Source organism: Erpetoichthys calabaricus, chromosome 1 (genome assembly GCF_900747795.2).
Source record: "Erpetoichthys calabaricus chromosome 1, fErpCal1.3, whole genome shotgun sequence".
NCBI lineage: Eukaryota > Metazoa > Chordata > Cladistia > Polypteriformes > Polypteridae > Erpetoichthys > Erpetoichthys calabaricus.
The window spans coordinates 328,759,129-328,778,527 of record NC_041394.2 but is presented as its reverse complement, the minus strand read 5'-3'; the positions used below and the strand labels follow the sequence as shown (position 1 = coordinate 328,778,527).

Genomic DNA, 19,399 nt, shown 5'->3' with positions numbered 1-19,399 from the left:
ATATATATATATATATATATATATATATATATACACACACACACTATTATACTGTACTTAAACAACCAAAAATGTGCTGTGGATGTGGTTGCATTTCTAAAACATGGTAACCTGTTGCCATGACAGAAACCTATGCTTCTCTTCCAACTATACCAACTGTTAATCCGATAGACAGTACTCAGGCTTTCAAGATTAAAGTGTTTTGTATGAAATGAAATCAGGACATCAAATAAATTTTGCTAAAATGAATAAGGTTTGTCAATCTGTGTAACGGTTTTTGTCAGTTATCACACTGTAGTTTGTGATCTTCAGCCCTAGGTACTGTTCATTTACTTTACCCATTCCCAGAAGATCTTTCTTAAAATGTTTATCACCACCGACAGGTTGATTTTAAAAATAGACTAGAGACTGAAAATGGAAAACCTATGAAACAATTTATGTATTGAAAAAATCTCAAAACACTTTAAATTAAAAAGAAACACAAATCAGACACCTGCTTAAATTAAGAGATTATTTTATTTTTAGGGTTCATCCTCACAGAAATTCAGTTCTGTGAACCGTGGCAACTTAAAAATTCACAGATACAATTGCCTCCATCCTGAATAAACTGCTCTGTTTCAGAAACCTTCTACTAAACTCACTTTCTCCTTAATGCATTACATCCCAGTTTCCTCATTTTTCATTTTTTATTTTGCTACTCTTTAGCATGAATTCTTATGTGTTTCTGAAGGTGGCCTATTTGTGAGAATTTTTTGCCACATTCAGAACAGCAATGAGGTTTCTCTCCAGTGTGAATTCTTATATGTTTAGCAAGACTGCTTCTGCTAGAGAAACGTTTGCCGCATTCACAACAACTGTATGGTTTTTCACCAGTGTGAGTTCTTGTGTGGCTCTGAAGATGGCTTCGCTGCGAGAAGTGTTTGCCACATTTTGAACAACAATGAGGTTTCTCGCCAGTGTGAATTAATGAGTGACTCTGAAGATAGCGGAATTGTGAGAATCGTTTACCACATTCAGAGCAATAATAGGGTTTCTCTCCAGTGTGTATCCTTATGTGTTTACCAAGACTGCTACTGTCTGAGAACAGTTTGCCACATACTGTGCAGCAATATGGCTTCTCCCCTGTGTGAATTCTTGTGTGTTTCAAAAGACTGCTTATATGTGAGAACAGTTTGCCACAGTCAGAACAGCAAAATGGCCTCTCTCCAGTGTGCATTCTAGTATGGCTCTGAAGATCACTTATTTGTGAAAATCGTTTTCCACACTCAGAACAGCAATGAGGTTTCTCTCCAGTATGAATTCTCATGTGTTTCTGGAGACTACTACTGTTTGAAAATCGATAGCCACATTCAGAACAACAATAAGGTTTTTCTCCCGTGTGAAGCTTTAAATGTTTTTTCAGGCTGCTTCTGTGTAAGTATTTTCTGCCACATTCAGAACAGCAATGTGGTTTTTCCCCAGTGTGAATTACTGCATGGCTCTGAAGGTGGCTAATTTGTGAAAATCGTTTGCCACATTCATAGCAGCAATAAGGTTTCTCTCCAGTGTGAATTCTTATATGTCGATTTAGATGGCTTAAACCAATGAATCGTTTGCCACATTCAGTACAGCAATGACGTTTTTCCTCAGGGTGATTTTTTGTTCGTCTCTTAAGATCAGGACTGCACTGAAGTGAGGTCTGAGCTACTGAAGATCGTGAGAAGTTGTGACTTTCTTGTAAATCTACAGAAAAACAGAAATATTCATTACGTTGAATATACTTTAAATAAAGAAAAACTTTAAAAACAGACAAACGTTGTTACTGGCATGTCCAGGGTTTACAAGATTAAATTTTATTTCATATATGCACATATGGCAAATGTAAACTTGAATTACATGTGTAATAATAATTAAACAAAGAGACAAAAATCATACAACTAAAAGGTAGCTGTGACTGTTGCATTTTAGTGTATGTAGAATGTTGATCACCTGGCTTGTTAAAAAGGAATGACAAAAGGGCCAAGTTGCAGATCAGACTGTCCACAACCCAAGTTCACATAAGTATTCTTTTCTGCCATGCAAAGTAAGACTCATTTTGGTAGACCTTTTGTTTTGCACAACAGCAACAAAAATACATGGCATGTTCTGCTATTTTCTTGATGTCACTGAGGGAACAAAGAGAAAAAAGCATACAGTATATACTCACATATAAGTCGGATCTTGAAACCTGAAAAATCGATCATAAAATCAGACCCCAACTTACATTGTATACGCCTGTTCAATAAAACACTTAATTTTTTTTTACATATTCTTGCTTCCTCCAATCTCACACCAGTTTCTCAGACACATCGAACGCAGCACAGTTACCAATTTCTTTTGCCACTTTTAATTTAAAACCAGCTTCATATTTTCTTCTCATCGAACGCTCCATCGTAGATAAGGGATCCTCTTACGATAAAGGTGTATGAGGGTGTGAGATACAAAACACACAAATCGGTGCAAACGTTGCTTCAGAATAGTTTGGGTATCACCGTGTGGTCACGTAGGCACAATAGAGGGGAGAGAGAGAGAGAGAGAGTAGCTAGGAACACGTGCTGATACAGCGTATGTGTCACACCCTCATAGAAAAAAAGGCCATGTGCTCCATGGTTACTCTCTCAGGTGGGAAATTATACTGTAAAATCAAGCCCTGACTTATCTGCGGGAGAACTTAAATGTGAGTATATACGGTAAGTATGAACACAACTGATTGTAAATTTGCTAGTACCTATGGTAACGTTAGTTTTTAGTTGCAGCTGGACTTACTTTCATTTTCTTTGTATAAGATTATACTTAATTTCCTCAGCTTTAGGCATTTCTCTAAGATTATGGAAAGTGTCACAGAAAACCATTGGAGAGGTGGTGATTGTTATGATCATTTGCCCTATTTCATTTTATGTTTTCTTCTTGGGTTTTATATGAGATCTATACATGTAGACTAGGGTTTTGAAACTCAAGGAATTTGTTTTCAACAATATTGAAAATTAATAGTATTCTTCCACAATACTATATTGTTTTCAGTGGACATTGCCTTTTTGGGAAATTTTAGTTGATGATTGCTAAGGTGTTTGTGCTATGCAAGGACAAGCACAAATGCGTGATGTCACTGTTGCAATGGTATGAAGGTCAGCACTGTGCTCTTCCTGGGGGTCCGAGATTCGATTCGCTCAGAATACTTACTGTTCTTTTTTTCTTGTTTTTATGCGGAAGTTGTTTTGTTTATTTGATTTTGATCTAAGTTTTGTGCTCTGGTTTTGGCTACTGGTTGAATGATCTCCTGGTTATGTATCCTGGCCTGTCTTAAAGTATAATTCATCTCGTGTTTCTTTTTTTCAATATTACTGCAGCATTTCTTGTGCAGTCAGTAGACTGATGGCCATGTTTTTAATACTCTATATAACATGCCCTGATCTGTGTTATATTAAATGAACTCTGCTTTCCAGCTGTAGGGCAGGGGCAGTGAGGATGAGAGAGGGAGCTTGCTGGCATTGTATAATATAATGCCATTCTATCAGAAGTAGTCAAGAGGCCCAGACTGCCTACAAGTCAAAAAGTAATTTGGATGAGTTTGCAAACCCAATTCCAGCTGCTTTTTGCTTGGATGGTACAACTAATTGCTAAAAGGACTTCAGCTTAGATGAAAACTTACTGGAAATTGGAGGAAATACAAGCTAACCCATTGCATTCTTGCATATTGCAGTTCATTTACTAAATGTAACAATGTTGTAGACAGTACAGTCGTCAGGCTTCACAGGATTGTGCAGAACCCATTTGTTTACTATTCAAATTACAGTGATACCTTGAGATACGACTTTAATTCGTTCCGTGACCGAGCTCGTAAGTCAAAATGCTCATATCTCAAATCAGTTTTCCCCATTGAAATTAATTGAAATGAGATTAATTCGTGCCAGCCCCCAAAAAACCACCCCAATTTTTTGTTAAATGTTTTCAACATAAGAAAATGTATTTATAATGAACAAATATTGTATACAAACAAAATAAAACCTAATAAATAAAAGAGATTCTAAAGAAATAAACAGATGTTGGCAAAGCCGATTAACGTATTGTAATGTTTTTTTCTTTCACTTCACTTTTGCTTAACTTAATTTTCTTCTTCACTAGTTTTTTTCTTTTTTGCCACGCTTTAATCACTTTCATTCTCAAGGCGTTTCAATAGAAACCTGTCCAGGGAGATTTGTTTAGTCCTCCCCTTTAGAATGTTTCTGAAATGAGTTAGGCAAGTGTCATTAAATAGCACCGCTGCACGATCAGTTGTAACTTTTTCAGGGTGTTTCTTTTCTTTAAAGTTCAAAACTTTTTCCCACATTGCAAACACTTCCTTTATCTCACTTTAACCCTTTAACCGCCAACTCCCTAAATATTCCCCATGCCGGGTGAAATCTGAACAATTTTCGTTTTTTTACTTTTTTTCATTTATTCAAGCAGTATTTACCTGCTGAAATACCTGCTGAAATGTTTCAAATAAATGGTCAATCAAAGGACGTAGCTTGAACAAGGGGTCGCGGTTTGGATCTTTCTTATCTGGCTCATTGCTGTTGTCATTCAAATGAAAGAATTTCAGCAGCAAAGAGAATCGGTTACGTGTCATGACAGCTGCAAAAATAGGTGTTGCATAAATAGGATCTGTAGACCAGTACATCTCAATATCTGGTTTTCTGATTATTCCCATCAACATCAAAATCCCAATGAATTTTTTCATTTCGTTTTCATCAGTGTCTACCCAAGCACGAACACGGGAATGTGGAGGTAAATTGGGATTTTTCTCAATAAACTGTGCTGCATACAGATTTGTCTGATGAGCAAAATGTCTGATCAAGGCAGGTGACACAAACAGCTCATAAAACTGCTCATCACTGTTTACATCAACAGTAAAGCCACACGTTGCCTCAAACGGATGCAGAAATGGTAGTTCACCACGGGCAGCAGCCCAGCTGAGATGCTGGGGATACACCCACTCAGCGCCGTCATCCGATGCGCCGTCATTCACAGTATCATGCAGCGCACGTTGCTGATCATCATTGTCGCTAAAATCTTCTTCAGAACTGCTACAATCATGATCAGAATTATTGTCCAAAATCGCCTGCAAAACCTCACTTGAAGTCAGTTTACGTTTCACCATATTCACAGCTTTCACTTTCGAATCACATCACGTGATCGGCAAATACAAGCGCAGAGTTGTCGAAATACAATGTAGTAATAATACCCACGCCAAACTGTCAGTTATACTACGCGCCAGGCATTCACATAACCATAGGCAAATGTGCTGGATAATTCCGGCAGTAAGGTGTCAGCAATAACGCTACGATGCCGGATATATCTGGCAGAGGGCGGTTAAGAGATAACTTCCTCCACCATACCGATCTCCTGCAGAGCCTCCGTATGTTGCCGTGTCTGTAGTTCCGTCAACTCCTCCGTCGTCAGTTCCTCGGAATGCTCTTTGATGGCTCGTATTTCGAATTTTGGCTCGTAACTTAAGGCAAAAAATCGACCTAGTGACGGCTCGTATCTCAAAAAACTTGTACCTTGGGGCACTCGTATCCCAAGGTACCACTGTATATGGCTTGTAATTATTAAAATCTCTATATTCTTTTAAATGCAACACAAAATGCAAACCCTGCTCATGTTTCCTACCACCAATAAAAACAGTAAGGTAATTCCAGATTAAATTGTAATTTTTCATTGAATTACATTACTTACCAATTCCAGTGTGTATTGTACATATCTGTTGTTTTGTTTCTCTTGTGCAAAATATGTGCTGAGTGATTTCAGCCTCAAATGGTGGAAATTTAGGATTCAGTTGTGGCCAAGAAGAGCACAGAATTGTTTTTGTGGCCCCTTTCTGTAAGGTTGGACGAGCTGGTGGGCTGAAGTCATTCTCTAAGGACACATCTTCTTTGAGAATTTTTTCAGTTTCATAGTTTTGCATTGCACGTTCAGAATCCTCCATTTTATTGCCGATATATCCTTCCTCCGATTCTTCCTTTTTAAAAACTGAAAGTTTCTCTGCATTATCTTTCACTTTCATTGAATGACTATCTGAACCATGGTGGACAGGACCCCACTCACAGTCCTCCTCCTTGATATGCACCAGTTTTTGCTCCATAACACAGTTTTTCAATGTCTTACGTGGATTGCCTGTTGTGAGGTGGATAAAAGTTCATTCTGTGTCCTCATTTCGCTGCTCCATGGAAATATATTTTAGAAGGCAGCATGTTCACAGATACACCTTCCTTATCACAGAGTCTAAATTGCTCTTGAGTGACTTCCTTTTCACTTTCCTGGCCCCAGCCTTTAGGCCAATACATATCTCAGTGCATAACCATATTAATCGATAAGGTGGCTCCTTTGACTCTGTGAAGAGAAAAGAAAACTTACATAAGTTCTCTACATCTTTTACAAAAGTTTGTGAACAAATTTTAAAAATAGATGATGCAAGGTCTACTTAAATGCAATTGTAGAGAGAGCTGTAAAAAGTAGACTCAAGTTTTCTTGACATGTGCACATCTGCTTCATATCAACACTTTAATAACATTAATTGTCAATGTATTCTTAAATTTCACAGCTCCTCAAAAAAGTTTTATCCCATCTAAAGTAATGTTCCTTACGGTTTATTTGAAATGGGTATCATTAGAACAATTGTGATGGGAACAGGCCATACAGCCCAACAAAATCATTCATCCTATTCACCTAGATTGTCCAAAATAACATCAAATTGTGATCTGAGGGTCCCTACAGCCCCACTGTCTATCACACTACGTGGTAATTCATTCCATGTGTCTGTTGTTTTGTGTAAAGAAAAACGTCCTGATATTTGTGCAAAATCTGCTCTTAACAAGTTTCCAACCATGTCTCTGTATTCTTGTACTTTAAAGTAGCAGCTGGGAACCACTGTACTAATTTCTTCAATAATTTTAAACACTTTATTCATGTCACTCTCTCTGTTTGCATAAATTGAAAAGGTTCAACTCCTTTAATCTCTCCACATAGCTCCTGGAATCAGCCTAGTCGATCTCCTCTGGACTTTCTCTAGTGCTGCTATGTCTTTTCTTTTGTAGCCTGAAAACCACAACTGTCCACAGTACTCCAGGTGAGGTCTAACCGGTGGGTTATAAAGCTTCCAAATAACCTCCTTCATCTTGTACTCTACACATTGTGCTATACAGTAATCCCTCCTCGATCGAGGGGGTTGCGTTCCAGAACCCCCCGCGAAAGGTGAAAATCCGTGAAGTAGAAACCATATGTTTATATGGTTATTTTTATATTGTCATGCTTGGGTCACAGATTTGCACAGAAACACAGGAGGTTGTAGAGAGACAGGAACGTTATTCAAACACTGCAAACAAACATTTGTCTCTTTTTCAAAGGTTTAAACTGTGCTCCATGACAAGACAGAGATGACAGTTCCGTCTCACAATTAAAAGAATGCAAACATATCTTCCTCTTCAAAGGAGTGCGTGTCAGGAGCACAGACTGTCAGAAAGAGAGAGGAAAGCAAACAAATCAATAGGGCTGTTTGTTTTTAAGTATGCGAAGCACCGCCGGTACAAAGCTGTTGAAGGCGGCAGCTCACACCCCCTCCGTCAGGAGCAGGGAGAGAGAGAGAGAGAGAGAAAACAAACAATCAAAAATCAATACGTGCCCTTCGAGCTTTTAAGTATGCGAAGCACCGTGCAGCATGTCGCTTCAGGAAGCAGCTGCACAGAAGGGAGCAACATGAAGGTAATCTTTCAGCATTTTTAGACGAGCGTCCGTATCATCTAGGGGTGCAAACAGCCCCCCTGCTCACGTAAAAATCAAAACATGCTGTTTGATCTTTTAAGTATGCAAAGCACCGTGCAGGAAGCATATCGCTTGATAAAGCAGCCATATGTAAGCCCAGCAAAGAAGAGAGCAATGTGAAGGTAATCTTTCAGCATTTTCTGAGAAGCGGCTGTATCCTCTAGGGGTGCGAAGAGCCCCCGTGCTCACAATATATTTGAGGAGTTTTATTTAATACGTAATACGTGCTCTGGTTGGGTAGCTTCTCAGCCATCTGCCAATAGCGTCCCTTGTATGAAATCAACTGGGCAAACCAACTGAGGAAGCATGTACCAGAAATTAAAAGACCCATTGTCCGCAGAAATCCGCGGACCAGCAAAAAATCTGCGATATATATTTAAATATGCTTACATATAAAATCTGCGATAGAGTGAAGCCGCAAAAGATATAGCCAGGGATTAGCTTTCTTGACTGCTTTTCTACACTGCCTGGATGTAGATCACTATGATGAGTTCACTATGATTCCTAAGACCTTCTCATAAGACCTACTTTCTAGTTACAGACCTCTTATTTTGTATTCAGATGTAACGGTTCTACTCACGTTGTATAATACTTTACATTGATTTACACTAAATTTCATTGCCACAAATCTGCCCAAGACTGTAACAATGTAGCTCATTCTATATCATATGCCCTACATTTAGATTAGTATCATCATCAAACCTAATGTTCTTGTCCAGGTTGTTTATGTATAACAACTGGATATGTTTCACTTGAAATGTTAATGGGTTTGCTATTGTCATGCTTTTTATATTAATCATTAAAATTTCACTCTTCTACTGTATTTCATCAACTTGAGTGTTTATTACTTTGTGTTATTAATGCATGGTAGATAATTTACTGTTGGTACATTACACAGTAGCTGTAAATTTGTGCAAGCACTCTGAATCTGTACATAGTGACAAGTGTTATACAAAAATGAACTGAATTAAATTTAACAAGTCGGAAGATTTCCTGGCCTACTTTACAATTTCTTATTGAAAGTGGGCACATAAACTGAGAAATAATGCTAAATAAGTAAACAAAAGATAGATGTCTCTCTATTATAATAAAAAAATTCTGGGATGAGACAAGACATTTTCAGAGAGATAGTTTCACATCCTGCAAGACAAGACTTTGTGCCAAGAGATTTAACCACATCTGGGGCCGGAAATAAAAGACAAAGAGTAGATGACAAAGTAGAACATCGTAAAGAATTCAAAAACGTTGGCGCGATCCACATGTAGAGCAGGTTAGAGATAATGGAAGTACGAAAATTCAAAAGTCTCAAAAAAAGGATAGTAAAGATCACATTAGCGCAAACAAACAGAAATTATTACTCGGTGAAATAACGGAACAGCGAAAAAACATCGAATATATTGTTCGGAATGAAACTTTAAGTCGGAGACTTGTAGATCATCTAATTCGTGTTGCCATCAGGGAAAAGTAGTGTTTCTTCCTAATGAAGAGGCCTATCCACGAGAATTAAAAGATTTGTTGTTTGGTAAAAGTGAAATCCACATACACAAGCAGCAGAGACGCAAAGTGGCTGGTGCGTAGTGCAGGCTTGGGTGAGGAGTGTTGGCGCACAAAGTCCCCTAGTATTTAAAATGAAAATGGTGTATTCTTTCTTTTTAATCATTCTGGTGTTTGTTCAGACCACAGTGAGTGTGTGTATGCATGTGTGTATATATATTAATTAATTAATTTATTTAATATGTAGCAACCCTACATAACACTACAAGCAGGATGGCTTTCTGGACTGGCTGTCACTGTATTATATGGTATGGAGGTTGACAAAGAAATAGCCCTTCAGGCGTTATTGTGGAAGACCAAGTCTGGTAGGACCCTGCCTGGTAAGGATTCCAGTTGCCTAGAGTAGGCGTCATGTAGCTATCACAACTACGTGGGAAAGGACATTTCCGTGGAAAACTATTCTTTTTAAGGGGAATCACTGACCGAGAAAGAAGAAAGGGAGAGAAGCAGAAGGCAAGGGGCTCGAATATCTACCCCTAAGAATACAGCATGATCACACTTCACCCAGGGACGTCCGCTATTTGTGGTTGGCCACCCAGAAGTTGGAAACAGCGAGGTGAATCCCCGAGAGGAGGCCAGGGGTTGCGGTATATGGATGGACCTGTGGTTCTCCGGCTGCTCCCATTGGTGTGTCGGACTCGTGTTTCTAAATTCTTTGGGATAGCAAGAAGGCAGCCATATTTGTTGGAGGTCCATTTTTTCTTTCATTAATGGGTACTGTACAACCGGATTCATCGCTGTTTCACACAGACTATGTTTAATCTCTCCCCTTTTGATTTGCCATTTATTTCGTGTGTGTTTCATACCGGGGATTAAGATTTGGCCACTGAGGGTAGAGAAGTGAGGGAGGGCGTCCGGGGAAAATGGGATCATGGAAAAGCACTCAGTCACCTTTCACGTAAATGCATAAATATTGTACCCTGAATTACAACACACTTATTTAACCAACCAAACTACCATCTAGGTTTCTGTCAAGCATTGGTGGGCGCGGAAAGAGGGGTTGAGGACCGAATATTTTTTAATGCCAATATACTGTATCCTTCGAACATCGACCACTTCCCTCACAGGTGGAGAGGTGTAGCAATCTCGCCCATTTTGGGAGATTGTTACAAATAAGCTTCTGCCAAAGCCAAAAATCAATTAATCAATCAATCAATCTATCTATATATACATCAATCAATCAATCAAAAGAATTAAAAAACTCAAAGTGAAAAAAATGGATTACAATATAGTGATAAATATAAAGACAAACAACACAGCCATCATACTATACCCAAACGAGTCAATCTTTCCTGAGAAATATTAGCATTAGGAAGAATAATCCAAAACTGAAGATATCCAAATAAATAGGTTTTTGGCACCAGTCAAGGTGAACCTTTTAAAACACACTTTTGTGCAGTAACATTATCCAGTGTAAATATGTTGCTAACTTCAGCCCCATGCTTTACACCTCAAACTTGCCTTTACAGTCCTCCTACAATACATACATCCTCAAATCTATCAAATTAAATTTGTGTTCAGGGAGGCTGAAATTCCTGGTATTACTGAGCACAAAGCTCTCACACACCACACACACTCATCACGGACCAGTCTGCCAGCTAACCTAACCAGCATGTCTTTGGGGATGTTGGAGGATACCCACAAAGATACAGGGAGAATATGCAAATGTGGGCAGTGACTGGGCACAGGATTCGCTTTAACTCCATGCCACGAGTACAGTAATACCTTCATTAATGGAGTAAATGTGTTCCAGGATATTAGTTTGTGATGGTAAACTTTGTCATGATGTACAGTAGGAGGATAGGGGATGTGTATTGTCACAACTGGGGTAAGGGAGTTGGGGTTCCATTCCACACTGCGTCTGCCTTTTAGCCCTGCTGGCTGCACATTCAGGCCTTCAACTCTTCCTCACACCAGTCAGATGCAACACCATCTGCCACACTTTCTCCAACTCCATGCCATGCCAGGATACTTAAAAAGACTCACTTCTGGCTACGCACCCAATGAATTTTAGCTGAGGAGAAGCACCTACTACTTGCAAGTAAAGGTTGCCCTAGAGCGCCCCTCTTTATGGTCTCCTTTCATACCTTCTTTATAAAGAGGCCTCTTCTCAGAGGTTTCATTAACTGACATATTATTGTACATGTTGAAAAAATACTACAAGATAGACAACATACAACCACAGCTGCTATAAAAATAATTGAATTTTGTCAAGTTTGACTTACTTGTATGGAATGTAACTTGCTTTCAAATAAATTCAATAAAATGGAGGGAAAAAAAGGCCATAAGTGACAGTGGCAAACATGAACCTTTTAGCATTGTTCTTAGATCACCATGTGTGAACAAAAGCAACTGAGTCATCATGGAAAGTGTGATCAAGCACTCTAAATTGCTGGTTTATTCTCCAAATGACCATTTTCAATGTTGTAAAAAGGCTAGTGTAACCAAATGAAGAGAAGGAACTTACAAAAATGTGTGTAATGATGCTGAGCAATCAATAAATGGTGACAGTAGCATCCTGGGTAAGTTCCTCGTTGATCTGTGGGAATATTCCTACATCACATGGGCTATAATTCCCATGGTTGTTCTTTTCAGTGGGCACAGCTTTGACTGATGAGGATATAACTGAGATTGCCGGTTCATCTGCAATGCTATTTTCACAAGAGTGCATTCATTCTTTAACCCTGCTGTGGTACCATGGGGTCTCTGTGACCCCACACCTCTGTGACCCATGTCTGTTTGTTTTTTTTTCAAACTATCACAATTAGTGACCTCGCCTTTCACATATTTTTTTCCTAACAATGTGACACACGTTCACTACTTTTTGTGTCTTTCTGTTTACTTTTTATTTATGTTTTCCGACGCCCGAAATTCACGGGGGTCACATTCTTAGAGCATTTGTGTATTGTGAAAAACTGCAAATGTTGGATGTGGTCAAAACAAATGCCTATTTTTATAGTTTAAACCCTAAATATGCCCCCAAAACACTTTAATTTCATTTCAAACTCAGCTTAATACATTTCACTAAAAAAAAAAAAGAATGTAAAGGTAAACCAGTATACTGTACAGTACTGTACTGCAATGTCTCCCCGCAGTGCTAGAATGCAAAATACCGATGTTACCCCTTGTCACCCATGCGCGTTTAGGAGACAGTCAACAAGCCCAGAGGTGAGTGAAATCCCACGAGACAAGGTGTTCGTGTCGGGTTCTAACGTCTCTCTCTCTCTCTCTCTCTCTATCTTCAGATCCAAGGAAGACAAATAATAAAACAACCCACTTACCTCCTCCGTATCCTGGCTTCCAAAATGGCTATTCCGCCCACGAAGATATCACATCCAGACCCACAATGAAGACGTCAGCCTCCACTCCCCGCCAAAGACGTCACTTCCAGGTTCAAGCCTTTGGAGTCACTTCTGTCTCCTGTTGGTGATGCCATTTCCGCTTCAATCAACACAGCCATCTTTGTTTCCTATAAATACCCTGTAACCTGTTTTGTTGTCATATGCTTTTTGATCATTTAGACGAACGTCTAAACATTTTTCGTTGTCTCATTGACATTATATGGGGCTACCACCCCAAATCTTTCCAAGTAGTCGGTCTATTTATTACACCCCTATACGTACTGTAATTCATGCAAGAGCATTTTCTTTTGTATGCGCTGTTGTTTTCTTTGGTATGAGTAGGGTAAATATGTAATAATTTAATTTAATAAAAATACAGTAAAATGTACGGGTACTCACCAATAATGAATGATATTGATTGATGATGATGATAAATTAGCTGTGCATGAAGATAATGACTGCACAGAAAAGCAGAGGATTTACAGCTCCTTGGGTGGCACCCCTTCTTCAGGCGCTTCAGGAGGAGTCGTATCTTCTGACGGGTCTTCTTCTGGTGGGCTTTCGTGCTGGCTTTTCTTGATAGGTTTGATGAACATTGTGATGGGAAGTTGAGGCATAACTTTTTACTTCCCAGAGAAAATCCAGTAGTTCAACCTTCTCCTGGAGTGTCTTAAACTTTTTCTGGCACTTAGGTTCATTGGCAGAAGCCTTAGAAGGTGCAGGGTGTTTGGGTGGCATCTTAGGGCTTTAAGAAGAACAAAACGAAAAACATGAGAACACTCAGCGAAACACTCGAGAGAGCTACACACGGTAAACTGTTATGATGTGGGAATGCTGGACTGCATCTGCCGGAGATTCGTCGCAGGGCAGCAGCCAATCAGCAGCAAGGAGAAATGAATAATGCTCTTGAATTGGCTACTTTCATCACGGTTGCTTCCTGTTCTCTCTACAGCAGGGGTAGGCAACGTCGGTCCTGGAGTGCCACAGTATGTGCAGGTTTTTGTTCCAACCCAGTCCCTTAACGAGAACTCAATTATTGCTGATGAAGCACATATTGCTTAAGTGACATTTTAATGCTTCATTTTAGTGGTCTCGCTTGTTAAGGTTCTCCAACCTTAATTGCTTATTTCAATCTTAAACTGCTGCATTCAGTGTTTTAATTGCTCCTTATTAGCAATAAGATGTAAAAGACAAAGCAGCCAGCAGTTCTCCAGCTAGCTTTTTTCCAATTACATCTGTGTGTGTTCATCATGCACGGTTTGATTTAATAAAACACTTAATAGAAAAATGTGACAGACTGAAAATGATCTGTTGTAAGCTTCAAATCATTTGGATGATATCCTTGGAAAGGAAAAAAATCTACGATATAAAAGCCTTACATTGCACAGACTAACAAGCCATAAAATTAAATAAGGTCTGAGATTGGCAATGATTTGTTTCTAATTAAGCAATTGGGTTGAATGAAAACCTGTAGCCACTGCGGCTCACCAGGACCGACATTGCCTACCCCTGTTTTACATCTTATTGCTAATAAGGAGCAATTAAAACACTGAGTGCAGCAGTTTAAGATTGAAATAAGAAATTAAGGTTGGAGAACCTTAACAAGCGAGACCACTAAAATGAAGCATTAAAATGTCACTTAAGCAATATGTGCTTCATCAGCAATAATTGAGTTCTCGTTAAGGAACTGGGTTGGAACAAAAACCTGCACATACTGTGGCACTCCAGGACCGACGTTACCTACCCCTGCTCTACAGTACAGTATTGTCACGAAAAAAGCCAAAAAAAATTGCGGAGGAGATTCACGGTTTCAGCTAACAATTATTAGTTAGGTTCTAAGAAAAAATCCATGAACGACCGAGGCTGCAAACTCTGAAGCGCGAATTTGCAGGGGTCTACTATATTTGCATTTGGGGTTATAGTACCTTCCATTTCACAGAGGTATTTTTCTCTTATTTTGTGGTTCTGTGACATGCACAGTATAACACAATGGTGAAACGACAGGGATTGTCACACAAAGACGTTCTGGCGTCTTTAGGTGACCTAAGCGATGTTGACAGTGAAAATGAGGACGATATTGAAGATGGTTTGAGCTGGGATGAAAGGGACCCCAAAGCCAATGAAGAGTCAGACTCCCACAGTGAACTAAGTGCAAGTGAATCAGATTTGGAAAAGGAACAAGATGGTGACAGTTGTGAAATTCTTGAAAAAGACGGATATGTGTGGTCACAGAAGCCAAAAGGGGTCAGAAGAACGCCAATGTGAAATATAGAGAAAGAGAAACCAGGACCGAAACGGAATGGGGGTCAAGCAGACACACCCTTGAAATCATTTGAGTTATTTTTCGATGACACCTTGGTAACAGAGATTGTGACATGAACTAACCAGAAGATTGAAAATGTGAAAACCACTTACACAAGCAAACCTGGATTTCTGTACAATACAAGCGTGACAGAAATTCACGTACTAATAGGCATCCCGCTGTTCTTGGGCGCCACAAAGAGCTCCAAAGAAAGGAGTGCCAGCATTGATCATTCCATATGCACGTCAGAGATCGGAAGTGCAGCAAACACCACAACAGGTCATTCGCAGTTGCGATATTTTACCAGAGGCACCCTCATCAGCTCCAAGAACCACCCAGTGCCATTCAGGACGGCGCAACAGATGCTAGATGGGTCCCAGATCAAAGGACAAGAAAACCAAATTCATCTGTAATAAGCGGAAGAAGTTTGTGTGCGAAGAGCACAGCAAATGCTTATGCAACCAATGCCAGCAGTAAAAGTTACTGAAAAGAATCTCACACAAGTGTTGTGCAATATTATTTGGATTTTGTAATGCATTTTCTGTATCTGCTTCTACAGTATAGGCTATTTGAAAGTTCCTAAGACAAATATGCCTCTGTTTGTCGATATTCGAGTACAAACGTTTGTTGTATAATATTTGGAGAAAAACAAAATATTGTAATAAGCAGTGTTTTTATTCTGGTAATATAGAACTTTTTTTACCATGGGGTCAAATTGACCCCATGATAGTGTCAACGTAACTTTTTTCATAGTATCACAGCAGGCTTAAAGTCAGTGTGCACGATGCAGGGTGCTTTCTGGGAAATGTGTACAGATGACATAGATCTATAAGAATTACAAGTTATTACAATAACTGGTCCAGTGAAAATATGCTATAGACTTCAATTCCAAATAAGTGTTTGGTTAACTGGTGACTCTGAATGAGTAAGTGTGCCCAGGTATGGACTGATGGATGTCCTGTCCACGTGGAAAGACTGTTGTCGCCTTCAAAGCCCCCACCCCACCAATCCAATGCTGGATTAAACAGGTTTGACCAGAAAACAGGAGGCAGAGCTGGAGGTGGCAGAGTTAAAGATGCTAAGATATGCACTGGGTGTGATAAAGATGGATAGGATTAGAAATTAGGCCATTAGAGGGTCAGCTCAAGTTGGACGGTTGGGAAACAAAGTCAGAGAGGCGAGATTGCGTTGGTTTGGACATGTGCAGAGGAGAGATGCTGGGTATATTGGGAGAAGGATGCTAAGGATAGAGCTGCCAGGGAAGAGGAAGGTCTAAGAGGAGGTTTATGGTTGTGGTGAGAGAGGAAGTGCAGGTGATGGGTGTGACAGAACAAGATGGAGAAGAAACCGAGATATGGAAGAAGATGATCCGCTGTGGCGACCACTAACGGGAATAGCCAAAAGAAGAAGAAGAAGGTCACTGACTGACAGATGAATGGACGGATGCAAAAAAACACGAAAACTGTAGACGTGACGATAAATTACTAAATGCACATTTGTTTAAGTTAGCTGTGCCATGACTATAACTGAAGCAGCGCCAGAGATAGTGCTCAGACTGCAGCTCCGTACGACATGACTGGAATTTTTCTTTAATATGACTTAATGTTTAACAAGATAGTGCAAATTATTAAACAAAGTGAATAACGAATCCGGACCTGGACCTTCAAGGATAATACCTGCACGGCGATGTGACTTGTATATTCCTCTGTGGGATACAAGCAGTGGCGTAGCTCGAGTTCCCGCCACTCTGGGCGGGGCGGGGCTTCAATTTCCCGCTCTCCAACGTATCTGAATATGTTAACCTATTTAAATAGAAAATTAAAGTGACGTGTAGAGAAAAATTAAGATACATTTTGCATTGATTTATTTATATACAGAGAAACAACAATATTGTTTTCACATATAATTATTTATAAGTATTAACTAGACAAGAATATAGTATAGACGCACTGATAAGCCGTGTTCTGATTGTTAATTTAATATAATTACGCTGCGAAAACCAGAATCGGTGTGGTGTTCAAGTGATAGGTGGGGATGAGCAAGAAAGCATTCGGATTGATAACGAAACGAAATTACACATTGTGAATTAGTTGTTTATCTTTCTAGAAATTATTATCAGTGTAATGTTTCTGTTTATTTTTGTTATTGCCTCATAAATTTCAACTGCCGTGTCTGATGCCGTCACAGAAGGACCGTCTGAAAATGATTTTTGAAGCATTTGTGGATGAAAATCAGAGAAGGACTTTTTTTCATTCATGAGTGATATTTTTCCGAACCCTGCTGCTTACACGTGAAGTGTTCTGAGCCTTTTGGCCAATAATGCCGCCCCCAAAAATGGACCGCTCCTAGCTACGCCACTGGATACAAGAACTCCAGATGGGCGTTTACAGATGAAACATATAAGCCCTGAGATACCGCACATTCCGGCTTCGATTAGCTGTAAGCGAGCGGGAAAGAACGAGCAGCCCAAGTCTCTGATGTCAATTGCTCTTTTGCTCAGGTCGTGATTTTGTTTACAAGATGTGAAAGTGCACGACGGCCATGACTGGGCTGCTTGCTCGCGCTGCTCTTCTTTTTCAGGCGCTCACGTCTGTCTGTTTGCGCGCTGCCTTCGGTACTCACCGGACATCTCTGCTGCCCACACTCTTTGGATCGCTCCTTTAAACCGTGGTCTACGCGTGCCGTTAGGAAGAATCGCGCGCTCACTGGTCTTAAAACAGAAGGACAAGATACTCTGAGTGGGAGATTGTCCACGTCCCGTTGTCGCCATCTGCTGGACGGAGGTTCTCCGCATGTATTTTTGTTTTCCCCAGGTCAGAACTACTCATCCTTCCACTCCCATTTGACCCAGCTGTTTTTTTGGATTCACAGAGGTTGTGTATTGGGAGGCGCCAGTTCATCCCAGTCCATACACCAGGCCAACCAGGCAACCTAACCGTTTTTAGGATGGCGGCTCGTGTCATTTTCTAGGATGGCTAAGCTTGCATAATGTTCTCCAAACAAAATTGTTTTTAACGGAAAGGTTAGCAAAAAAGGTAAAATTCCTGGGAGCAAACAGCCACGGAACAGAAACTGTAATCCGTGTTTTCCGGGAATGCACAAGTGTCTAAATGTTTTGGAATAAGTAAAGGGCAGATGGAAAACAATCTTTAAAGACAAGATTATTAGCAAAGAAAATACTCGGCACTTGTGTACTAAACGGGCGGCAGTTCGAATCCATTCTAGTGTTGGGCTCCGTGGGAGGCGCCCCGGTTGCTTAATTTTTGGAGTTTAAATTATTAGACTGACCTACCCCAACCACGCATTCTAACCTTAAAGTTAGTGGGGGTGAAGCATAGATAGGTCCCTAATGTTAATGTCCCCCTTTGGGTGCCTGATGTTAAAAACGAAAATCCGATTTGCGTCACGATATTAGAAAAGGGTACTAGCCGTCCGTTAGATAGATAGATAGATAGATAGATAGATAGATAGATAGATAGATAGATAGATAGATAGATAGATACTTTATTAATCCCAAGGGGAAATTCAGAAGAAATATAATGTAAACAATAAAAATAATTAATGCTGTAAAGGATGCGATCTGTTGGGCAAGAAATCAACTAGTTTATTCTACAAAACAAATAACTTACCATTGAATTTTGCAAAGAGCAGAAAATGAAATGAGAGATTATGCGATAAAAAAAGAGGAGAAAATGGGACTGGGCTAAAATAGGGGAAGAGTGCATATTACAAGAAGAACCAACAAACGAATGGATCAAGGTAAATTTTAAACATTTGTTACTGAGAAATCAGTAGGACAATGAGATTAAGATCTGTAAGAAACGACTCACTTTACCCCAAAAGACTAGACTAAGTAGTAAGAGCTATGGGAGATGTAAGAAGTAAAAAATTGAAGTAGAAAAGTAAAAGTAAGCGAAAAGAGATCAGACGAAGACGGTCCACGCAGAAAAGAGTGGAAATGCAGACTGTAACATGAAGTTGAGGCAGACGAATTCCAGGATAACTCGGACATTTTCATGGAACACATTTTACACAGGTCAGCCTTTCCATGACTTTCTATAACGGCGTCTCCTTGTCACCCACATGGCCTCACATGGCAGTCATTTTCAATACCTTGATGCAGTCTGGATACGTACACACGCGACAAGTCCCTTGGGTGTCATTTTCGACATTCCAAGTACACTGACAAATTTCTTGTACTAATAACATGTAGGCCTAATGTGTTTGTCGTTCTAGCAGATGGCGTATACAAAAGGCATTATAACCAGAGCAATCTTTGAATAGAAAACACGAGCGCCAATAAAACAGTTGTAAGAAGCGCTAACCCTTTGGGGTCTCACTGACTATCGCAAAGTGGGAAGAAGCTGACCGCGCGAGGTTCATT

The 19,399-nt window shown here is 39.8% G+C and overlaps 2 protein-coding genes across 3 annotated transcripts in view; one reads left to right on the top strand and one right to left on the bottom strand.

Moving 5' to 3' along the window:
- The window catches only part of LOC114665934 (NACHT, LRR and PYD domains-containing protein 3-like), a 578,897-nt gene that overhangs the window by 353,933 nt on the left and 205,565 nt on the right, over nucleotides 1-19,399 (top strand). The window lies entirely within an intron of this gene.
- Nucleotides 515-17,744, bottom strand: LOC114666445 (zinc finger protein 501-like). 2 transcript variants are annotated; one of them, XM_028821311.2, is made up of 3 exons: nucleotides 17,638-17,744; nucleotides 5,737-6,390; nucleotides 515-1,722 (listed from the first exon to the last, which is right to left on the bottom strand). In XM_028821311.2, exons 2-3 carry the CDS (start codon nucleotides 6,140-6,142, stop codon nucleotides 695-697), a joined length of 1,434 nt encoding a protein of 477 aa, XP_028677144.2. In that variant the 5' UTR covers nucleotides 6,143-6,390; nucleotides 17,638-17,744; the 3' UTR covers nucleotides 515-694. The 2 variants fall into 2 exon arrangements, with proteins under 2 accessions (XP_028677144.2, XP_028677154.2); XM_028821321.2 differs by lacking the exon at nucleotides 17,638-17,744 and adding an exon at nucleotides 12,654-12,801.

Coding starts and splice junctions, on each gene's coding strand:
- LOC114666445 (XM_028821311.2), bottom strand. CDS start 6,142: ATGGAGCAAAAACTGGTGCATATCAAGGAGGAGGACTGTGAGTGGGGT. Junction 1,723..5,736: donor TACAATACACACTGGAATTG/GTAAGTAATGTA, acceptor GTTTTTCTGTAG/ATTTACAAGAAAGTCACAAC.